The sequence below is a fragment of the Cervus canadensis genome, chromosome 28, assembly GCF_019320065.1.
Source record: "Cervus canadensis isolate Bull #8, Minnesota chromosome 28, ASM1932006v1, whole genome shotgun sequence".
NCBI lineage: Eukaryota > Metazoa > Chordata > Mammalia > Artiodactyla > Cervidae > Cervus > Cervus canadensis.
Genome location: NC_057413.1, coordinates 21,079,142 through 21,090,162, shown reverse-complemented (window position 1 = coordinate 21,090,162; position 11,021 = coordinate 21,079,142). Strand labels below are relative to the sequence as shown.

The 11,021-nt window shown below is 37.8% G+C and overlaps 2 protein-coding genes across 2 annotated transcripts; both read left to right on the top strand.

Moving 5' to 3' along the window:
* Positions 1–3,099: 3,099 nt before the first annotated feature.
* LOC122430081 (olfactory receptor 1361-like) lies at positions 3,100–4,029 on the top strand. Its single transcript, XM_043450868.1, has one exon. It carries the CDS (start codon positions 3,100–3,102, stop codon positions 4,027–4,029), a length of 930 nt encoding a protein of 309 aa, XP_043306803.1.
* Positions 4,030–8,825: 4,796 nt separating this feature from the next.
* LOC122429957 (olfactory receptor 12D2-like) lies at positions 8,826–9,773 on the top strand. The gene has a single exon (XM_043450678.1). It carries the CDS (start codon positions 8,847–8,849, stop codon positions 9,771–9,773), a length of 927 nt encoding a protein of 308 aa, XP_043306613.1. The 5' UTR covers positions 8,826–8,846.
* The last annotated feature ends 1,248 nt before the right edge of the window (positions 9,774–11,021 follow it).

Sequence of the window (11,021 nt, the reverse complement as noted above, 5' to 3'; positions counted from 1 at the left end):
AAAAGTTGCCTAGTTATTGCAGAAATAGTCTCACAAACTTAGAGAACAAACTTAAGGTTGCCAGAGGGGAGGGACAGTTAGAGAGTTTGGGATGGACATGTACACACTGCTACATTTAAAATGGATAATCAACAAGGACCACATGCTTTATAGCATGTGCTACAACATTGAACTCTGCTCAATGTTGTTATGTGGCAGCCTAGATAGGAGGGGAGTTTGGGGGAGAATGGATATATTTATATGTATGACCCTCTTCGGTAAAGCTTTTGCTCTTAACATTCCGTTGAAATCACTCTCATCAACGTCAAATTTCAATTTTCAGTCCTTAATTTACTTGACCTCTCAGCAAGACTTATCACAGTTAACTCCCCTTTTCTTACTTCAAATTCTCTTTTTTGCTGTCTTTCAAGACATCCTCACAGTCTCCTAGGTATGCAGTGATCTCACTGATGACTCCTTAGTCTCCTTAGCTAGCTCCTCCTCTTTCTTATTATTCATTTTTGGATCTCTTCTTTAGTTTCAGACTTCAAATACCTATAAACAGATAACTTTTTAACTTTTAATTTTGTTTTGGGGTATAGCCAATTAACAGTGTTGTGATAGTTTCAGGAGAACAGCTTGACTGAAGAGGGTTTTTAAAAAACATGGAAGGTAAAATAACAAATTTGGAGAGTAGTGGACAATGCGTGATGGAGACAAGTAGCTTTTTGAAGGATCTGTCATAAAGCACCGAGAAATGGAGGAATAGCTGAAGAAGGAGGGGAAACAGTAGGATATTAGGGTATTGTCCATCTGAGGCTGAGATCTTAGACAGTTAAGACCTCACAATTTTAGATAGTTAGGATCTCGTATATGTTCGATGCTGAAATATGATTCTGTTAGTTTTCAACCACACCTGATCTGAGATCCAAAATCAGTAATTATTTTTCAGGTGAATTATCAGGAGGTGGATATAATAGCAGAAAGGTTATTCAAGCAAAAGTATCAGGAAGATTCAACCTGGGAAAGGATGTAAAAATGTGAGAGTTATGGTTGGAGGGAACATGTGCTCAACTTCTTGGCTGTTGGCTTAAAGAACTTTTTTTAAAAAATATGATTCTACTCTCAGTGTATTTATAATATAATTGATACAAGATATGTCATAAACATTAGAAAACATCTTAAGATAATAGTCAATTAAGGACTAGATTATCCTGTGTATATATCAGTGTGCAAAAGCATAAATGAGAATATTCATGGAGTTATGACATGATCAGCTCAAGGAGAAAGGAGACTAAATAGTGATAAAAAGTAGAAAATCATGTTTATTGGTAAGTGGGTACAAAGACAGGAGTTGTCGATAACCAGGCACAGATAGATATAAGTGATGCATTTTGTGTGCATGCTCAGTCGCTCAGTCTTGTCCTACTCTTTGTGACCCCATAGACTGTAGCCTGCCAGGCTCCTCCATCCATGGAATTTTCCAGGCAAGAATACCAGAGCAGGTTGTCATTTCCTTCTCCAGGGGATCTTCCCAACCCAGGGATGGAACCAGCATCTCTTATGTCTCCTGCATTGACAGGTGGGTTCTTTACCATTAGCACCACCTGGGAAGTGATGCATTAGAAAATAGATATCAGAGATATTTGAGCAAGGGAGAGTTGGGCCAAAACCAGAAAGCTGTACATTTTCTGGAATCAATAAAGCTGCTTAAGCTGCTGATGAAGAAACTGGGAGTGAGCTGAAGAAAGAAAGTCCAAAGACAATAACTGTGAAAAAGTTGAGAAAAAGACAAAAATGAGGATCATTTTGTAGTTAAAAAAATGTGTTATAACACTAATATGGATTTTAGGGATGAAATAAAAAGATGAATCAGTGATTCCAGTCTTACTAGGAGAATATTTGGAGGAAAAAACTTCTATTCATAAAATGTTGAGATGGAAGAGGACATTTCAGCACTTGGAGAGGACATCATATAACCATCTCCAGTCCTTACTATCAATTAGTTAATTTATTTATTCATCTTGTGACAAATACTTCTTATGCGTGCCGACAATGAGGACACAAGGGAGAAGAAAGCCAGGTACAATATTTGCCCTAATGCACTTTATGGTTCCGTGAGGGAGTCCAACACTAAATATCTTAAATAAATATTTTAACAAAATAAATATCAATAACATTGTCCATATGACACCTGTAGTAAATATATGAAGGTGCTATGTGTGGTAGCATATGAAAAGTAGGTTTGACTTAATCAAAGAGGCAAGGGAAAGCTTTCCTAAGAAAGTCACTAATTGATCAAGACTATGAAAGGATGAGCAGGAGTTGACTCAGGATGAAGCAAAGGAACACAGTGCCCAAGAGGAAATGCAAGACAGCCAGAGTGACAAGGGAACAGAATGAGTGGACTGTAGCGTAAGATGAAGCTGCTGAGACATCACGAGGTCAAGATAGATTGAGCTTTGTTAGATATGGTGGGGATTTTTGTTCCTTCACAAGCCCAATGGTTCTCCAGACACCTCTTTTTAAGCAAGTAACAGACATGATCAGAGTTTCTTTTTTGAAAAGGTCACTCTGGTGGCAGTGTGGAGAATATATTGAATGAGACAAGAGTGGGACTATTAAAGCAGTTCAGAGGTCAGCAGGACTCTTGTCATTAACAATAGCTTAAATTAGAGTAGTCACTGGATAATTGGGTGGGAGCATTCACCAAGCTCCTATGATGTGCCAAGCACTAAGCTAAGAACTGAGATGCAGTCCTTGCCTTAATAGACTCATGGTCTTGTAATAAAAACTGATTCATAAACAAGTACTTATGCCATCCGATAATACAAAGACTAAGAGAACTTTGTTACCCTTAAAGAACTCTAAGAAGCTCCTGGTGTTCCCTTCATTCCCTCATTTTTGACCCCTCCTCTTTTAGATTGTCCTTCAGAAAGTCCAAATCCTGTCCCTCCCTTTGCTTATTAAATTTCTTTTCTTCATTCCTCATATTTGTGGTATAAGGAAACCAACTGAAAAGAGAACCTTTGAGGTTAGCTACAATACACTTCAGTAGCTAACAGTGAGTGAACCCTCTTTTTAAGGTGATTCTTTTCTAGTAACCCATCAAAACCTGAAATGAACTGCAGCAAGAACCCTGACTTTGTCCTCTCAGGGCTCTCCGGTGACCCAGACAAACCACAGCTCCTCTTTGGTCTCCTCCTGGCCCTCTACTTGCTGAGTGTCTCAGGAAACGCGCTACTGCTGCTGGCTATCGGAGCTGACCTCCACCTCCACACCCCCATGTACTTCTTCCTCAGCCAGCTCTCCCTGGTCGACCTCTGCTTCACTACCACCACAGCCCCCAAAATGCTGGAGACTTTGTGGACCAGCAATGGATCTATCTCCTTCTCTGAGTGTCTGGCCCAGTTATATTTCTTTGCAGTTTTTGCTAATATGGACAACCTGCTTTTGACTGCCATGGCTATCGACCGCTATGCTGCCATCTGCCATCCTCTGCACTATCCGCTCCTGATGACTCCTTGCAGATGTGGGCTGCTGGTGGGTGGGTCATGGGGGGTGGCCCATTCTATCTCTCTTGTCCATGCCCTGTTGCTATCCCAGCTCTCATTCTACACTAATCAAGAAATTCCCAACTTTTTCTGTGATTTCGGACCTCTCTTAAGGTTTTCCTGCTCTGATACCCACCTCAATGAGGACCTGGTGATGGTTCTGACAGGACTCTTAGGAATCAGCCCTCTTCTCTGCATCATAAGCGCCTATGTTCATATTTTCCTTGCTGTAGCTCGGGTCTCATCAGCACAGGGCAAAAAGAAAGCCCTGGCCACATGCGGCTCCCACCTCTCCATGGTCATCCTCTTCTACAGCTCGGTCTTTGCCACCTACCTGAAGTCCCCGTCAGCTTCCCATGCCTCTGGGGAGCTGGGTGCTGCTGTCATGTATGCCCTGGTAACCCCCACTCTCAATCCTTTCATTTATAGTCTAAGAAATAAGGATGTGAAGAGATCCCTGAAAAGGATTCTGGGCATAGAGAATTCATGGCATTAGGAATAATTCCAAGAAACAAGTGTTTTGGCGGAAAAAAAAATTATAATCTTCACCACCACACTGACAAAGTGAGTCAGTTAACACCAAAGCTTTCACATGTCACACAGTATGATACAGTATATTGGATATAACACTACATAGAAATTTGGAGAACTAGCTTCTAGGTCCCACTCTAGGTGCAAGCTTGTATATGTATTCCAGCTATAGGTATATATATTATTTATTATCTATATTATTATCTCAAAACATTATATCAGTGATATGTCAAAGGGAGTATAATATACATTACATTATAATATATAATTAAGTATATTATATATATAATATTCTTAAGAGTTGATTGGATGAGCTGCTCTTTAAATTACCTTGTAAAGATAATGCTATTGAGACATGATCATCTATTCCCATCATTAAAAACATTTTGATCACTATTGCCATTTCTATCACCAGTTTAATAATGAAGATCATCACCATCAGCTTTAGTCAATATCATCTTTTTGTCATCAGAGTCACCTTACAAATTACCATCTTCAGTTCTCTCCCCATCAGTAACACCAGTATCATCATCATAAGTAAGAGAATAGAAACTGGTCCTATGCACCTTTTCCCCTTTTAATGCCTTATTTTTCAGAATGTTCTATTAATTTGTGTTTTTGTGCTACCTTGATAATTGTGGGAAATATCATCATGGCATGGTGGACAAAAATGTCTTCATAAATTTGAAAGCATAATAAATATTTGCCCTGGGAATACAAGATTACATAATTTATACAGCACAATATATATGGGCTCCCTAGGTGGCACAGTAGTAAAGAATCTGCCTGTACAATATACACACAATGCCTAAATTTTTTTTTTTTAATTTTCCAGGAAAAAAAAAAAGGAATGGTAGATAGTAGGTACAATATTAGCAAAACATTGATGTCAAAGCTGGATAATAGGTACATAAGTGTCTATTATACTACCAACTCTACTTCTCTGAATATTTGACATTTTCTACAATAAAAAGTTAAAATGACAATCCCAAGCTCCCCATCTATTCCTACCCCTTACTTTCCCCCTCTGATAACCATAAATTCATTCTCTAACTCTGTGAGTTTCTTTCTGTTTTGTAGATAAGTTCATTTGTATCTTTTTTTTAGGCTGTATGAAATATTATATGATATTTGTCTTTGCTGACTTACTTCACTCAGTATGACAATCCCCAGATCCATCCATTTTGCTGCAAATGGCATTATTTCATTCTTTAGAGTGGCTGAGTAATATTCCATTGAATGTATGTTCCGCATCACCTTTATCCATTCATCAGTCAATGGACAGATGGGATTGACATGTACACACTGCTATATTTAAAATAGATAACCAACAAAGACCTACAGTAAAAAGATAAAAATAAAGCAAAAAGTTAAAATGAATAAGTGAAGTGAATTCAGCTTTAAAAAATTTTAACATATCTGTATACTTAGACATTGCAATCAAACCATGAAGAATACATTAAAGTAAATTCTGGAAATAAACAATGCTTGTGAAAGAATGGAATACAACTAATGGAATACAACAATGAAAGAATGAAATACAACTAAAAATTCCCCATGATAAAAGAATATTTAAGGACATCATGTTTAGCCATATTACAAAACCCAAAAGAATAAAACATTGAATTGACCACAAAGTTCATTCAGTTTTTTTCCACCAAACCAGTATGTATTTGTTGATCTTGGAAAAGAATTGTCCTAACAGTTTTCACTGGAAAATCTGATTATAAACTTAATGATCCAGCTTCTGTTATTTATACATTTGCATAGAATGCAATTCTGATGTCATAAAACAATGCTATAAATAAACAGTGTTTCTAGGTTTCTTTTAGTGATACTATTTGTGTTTGTTTTTCTATATAAAATATTCATGACCTATTTGATAGAGAAATAATAGAATTTAAAATAAAAAAATTTAATCTAACACTTAAAAATTGCCATACTTGCCTCACTTTTAGAGGAACCATAGAAAGATTAGAGAGGAACAAGAGAATAGACAAAGATATGCTTTTCCAAATATTCTTGGAAGACTTCTCAGTGGAGAAATCTGCACTCCCAAAAGAAAATGTCAACACCCTTCTTCATTAAGTCAAGTGAGTCAGTTTCCTTATGACAGCTGCCTCCTCAGTGCTTAATGAGCCAACTTGCTCTGAAGAGGGTAGATTAGAGGATTGAAGATGGCGGTGACCATCAAATAGACCAGGGTAATAACTTGAATGGGGACTGAGCAGCGGAGACTGTAATGTAAAAGACCATGAGAATTTCACAGCATGTGAACTTTATAGCTAGTTAGGAGGACCATGTGGGTGAGCCTTTCTCTTGCTGACCACAGCAAGAACTGCCAATATAACCACTACAATCCAGGCATAAGATATCAGAGTCAGTCCAAAAGGAATAGTGAGATAACCACACAATGAATGAATGAATGTTGTTACCTGGACCACTCATTCTAGGATCTGGGCAGGCAAGTCTTAACAAAGGCGTGAAGTCACAGTAAAATTGGCTAATGTGGTTGGGCCACTGAACCTCTGCTGGGCCATCAGGGCCACAACCAATCCATCTATCATGAAGCCAAAGAGCCAGGCTATGCCCACCAGCCCCAAGTACTGTCTGGGAGTGAGTGGCAGTGAGGGTAACAATTATTCAGTAGTGATTATATTCCTTGACCACCAATCAGGAGCATCCAGTTGTCCCTAGAGAGCCAAAGATAAAGAACTGGGTCAAGGAACTAGTCATAGAGATGAATGCCTTCTGCAGGAAGTCCTCCAGCACTTTTGGCATCACTTTAAACATATAGAAGGAAGGATGGAAATACAAATACATAGACTCAGAAACATCACTTACACAATGAGCACAGAGTAATTGCTATTTACTTGTATTTTATTCATAGCATATACTAGAACAAGAAATTATTAATGTGATGAATATACAATGAACTTCTGCATAGCAAAAAAAAAAAAGTTATATGCAATAGAAATATGAACAAAGGACATGGCATTTACAATTGGAATTAAAGCTTGGATGGATGTCCGAACACATATATATATCCTTTGGATAAGCAGATAGAGTATTTTTACCTAAAGGGTATAGCAAGAAGTAAAGATACACAATGAGAGACCAGCTTCCTTCTCCTAGAGCTCTCTCATGTGAGCTTGGGAATTCCAAAATTAAAAGAAATAATTTAGTGTTAATACCAACAGTGAAAAGTCAGATTGAGAAGAAACAAAGCCCTACTACTTCTCCCTATTCCTCTATTTTCCACAGAGCCACAGTAATAAATGAGGGGAATATTTAAAGATAATCATCTTTCTGTATGGATTAAAGAAATATGACTGACCCTCATGCCTTAAATGTCATAGCCCAATTTCCTTCCATTTTATGGTTTTTCCAAGGAAGTTCCCAAGATGAGAAAGTTGTATCCATACCTCTGTCCCAGGAAATGAAAGATAATTTAAGAAAATTTGAGGCCACTGAGAATTATACTGCCTGTGGTTCTGAAATTAAGAAATAAACAGCAAAGAAAAGAGGAAAAATGAAAAGAATGGAACTCACGATAGGAATTCCCCAAGGAGAATTGTCTTATATTGCAGGTATAGAAAGGTATCTTGTTTACTCTTACAATCCTCCTCTCAAACCCAGGGGACACCCTCTCTCAGAGTTTATATATCTAAAGAACCATGGATCATAAACAAAAGGAAGAATTTCAGACAGAAGAAGTTTTGGAATATGAAGAGTTTATAATCCCAATATAAACTATCACTTCAAACATTTTTCTAGTCTTTATTTTTCATAGTTTTCTACTGTTTATTTTTCAGAAGTGTAAACTTGGTCAACTTTCTTAACTATAAATTTGAACACTGAATCAGGTAGGAGAATGAAACAGGCTCAAAGTTGCCCAAATTCTCTGATTTCTTGTTAGTGCTAAATTTACATACCAAGGACTTAGAGTTGGTTTCCTATTTAATGATGGACATTGTATTTATGGATTATGAAGGCTCCCTACTGCCTACATTTTAGTGCCATACCTCTAGATATTCATCAAAATAAATGAGTAAACTCTAAAGATGCAGTGAAATAAATTATTTAGTACAGAAAGTCTGATTGCTGTTTTCTTTAAACGTTGGGAAAAGGTTTTTCCCCCCAAATGAATTTTTGATACAATTTTGTTTTGAGGGTAGAGAACCGAAAATAACATTTGGCATATCATGTGTATCTTAAGCAGGGGTGATAAAGTTTAACAATATACAAAATACACATGGTTATTAAGGAAAGCTACTCCGAATTCCTCAGTGCCAGCCTTCAGTAAAGATATAATAAAGGTTAGATAATTACTCAAAATATTCTCTAGCTATAAATGTGAATGTCCCATGGGATCCCTAGAAGTGTTTCCTAGTTAATTCACTTTTTTATTGAGGTCACATCAAATCTTTTTCTTCTCCACTCACGGGTTTCCCAAACTTTGTGTATGTGCTCAGTTGTGTCCAACTCTTTGCAACCCCATAGACTGTAGCCCTTTAGACTCCCCTGTTCACAGAATTTTCCAGGCAAGAATACTGGAGAGAGTTGCCATTTCCTCCTACAGGGGATCTTCCTGACCCAGGAGTTGAATCCATGTCTCTTGCATTTAGGTTGCTTCTTTACCACTGAGCCACCAGGTAAGCCCCAAAACAACAATGCTCTCCCTCAAAATAGTATTGTCTAGATGGGAAATCCTCAGCTGCAGGACACTGGTTCCCATGAGAGAAATCATTTCATATCTTATTTTGTCTTTTCTTTCCAGTGATGCTGAATCAAACATCAGTCAGTGAATTTCTCCTCCTAGGAGTGACAGACATCCAAGTACTGAAGCCTGTTCTCTTTGTGATTTTCCTTGCAATTTACATTGTCAATGTGGCTGTGAATGGAGTCATCCTGATGGTTGTCATCTCTGATTCAAGACTCCATTCTCCTATGTATTTTTTCCTGGGAAACCTGTCATGTCTAGATATCTGCTTCTCCACGGTGACTCTGCCAAAGATGCTAGAGAACTTCCTGTCTACCCACAAAACAATTTCTTTCTTGGGATGCATAAGTCAGCTTCATTTCTTCCACTTCCTGGGCAGCACAGAGGCCATGTTGTTGGCCGTGATGGCCTTTGACCGCTTTGTGGCTATCTGCAAACCACTTCATTACACTGTTATCATGAATCATCAGGTCTGTACCCAGGTGGCTATCACTGTCTGGATCATTGGTTTTTTCCATTCCCTGCTGCACTCAGTAATGACCTCTCGCATAAACTTCTGTGGTTCCAACCGTATCCATCACTTCTTCTGTGACGTTAAGCCATTGCTGGAGTTGGCCTGTGGGAACACTGACCTCAATGAATGGCTACTTCATTCTGTGACAGGGACCATTGCCATGGGCCCATTCTCTCTAACCCTTCTCTCTTATTTCTATATTATTATCTATCTTTTCTTCAAGACCCATTCTTGCAGCATGCTTCATAAAGCACTGTCCACGTGTGCCTCCCACTTCATGGTAGTTGTTCTTTTCTATGCTCCTGTTATTTTCATTTACATTCGTCCTGCCTCAGGTAGCTCTGTGGACCAGGAACGGATTATCGCCATTATGTACAGCGTGGTCACTCCTGCACTAAATCCACTGATCTATACTTTGAGGAACAAGGAAGTAGAGGGGGCTTTGAGGAGGGTGATCAGAAGGGGACTCTGACCCTAAGAAATCTAGAGAATTCTTCCAAGGCATCAGTAAAAAGACTATGAGAAAGTTGAGATGTGAGATTATACTGCTTTTCTAGTTGTTTACTGTTTGTGAAACAGAAGGCATTATATAAAAAAAAATAAATAAATGGGAAAATCCAGTCTAATTGTGTTAACAGTGTGTGATTAGGTAATATAAGGGGAACTTGAACAAATGGGACATTATCCACAAGATTTTTTTTTTTTTGGCTGTGCTGAGTCTTCATTGCTGTGGCAGCCTTTCCTCTGGTTTCAGTGAGTGGGGGCTTCTCTCTAGTCATGGTGCTCAGGTGTCTCAGTACAGTGGCTTCTCCTGTTGTGGCAAGTGGGCTTAATTGCTCCATGGAATATGGGATCTTCCTGGATCAGGGATCAGACCAGTGTCTCCTGCATTGGCAGGCAGATTCTTTACCACTGATCCACTAGGGAAGCCTCCTTGGAATTTTAATGTTGAATTTGTGTGGGGGATATAAGTTGATAAAACTATTTGTTTACATATTCTTGTGTGTTCTTGAATAAAATCAGATACAGAAATTTGCCTCAAATATGCATATATTGTATAGTTGGATAATACTAAGGCTTGTTAATCTGCATGTTTCCTATAAATTAACATATTACAATATGAACAATCAAGTTATTATGCTGTTTTATTTTAAGAATTTGAGTGTAGGGCTATGGTTACTCAACTGGAAAAATAAATGTTAACTCATATATAAGTTAAGGGAAATTTTTAAGCAGTATATCATGATTTCTTTTTCTCCAAGCAAGGAAGCAAGTAAGTAATTAAAACAAATAATGCTTTGAGTACTAATTAACAGAGATAAATTGTGAACTTTGGCTCCAAAGATGCTTTATAATTCAAATGGACAACCTGTCAAAGATTACCATAAAATATTGCTATAAATGGAGGCAGCATGAAAAAAAATCTCAGGAATATCTTTCTTGCTCATTGATACGTTATTTTCCCTTCAATTTCTGGTCATAGAAAATTGAGTTTCAAAGTTCTTTCTTATTATTTATTTTGTTTTTGATTTCCATACTTATTTTCACAGATTGTAATGTGATATAATATGATATAATGCCAGTGGAATATGGAGAATTCATCAAGTTTGTTTTTCTTACCTATCACCAAATTTATATTAAGTGAAAGCTATCAAATAGTAATTCAGTTCAGTTCAGTCGCTCAGTCGTATCCAACTCTTTGCGACCCCATGGACTGCAG

Excerpts from the sequence above, each read along its gene's own strand:
- LOC122430081 (XM_043450868.1), top strand. The coding sequence starts at position 3,100 with ATGAACTGCAGCAAGAACCCTGACTTTGTCCTCTCAGGGCTCTCCGGT.
- LOC122429957 (XM_043450678.1), top strand. The coding sequence starts at position 8,847 with ATGCTGAATCAAACATCAGTCAGTGAATTTCTCCTCCTAGGAGTGACA.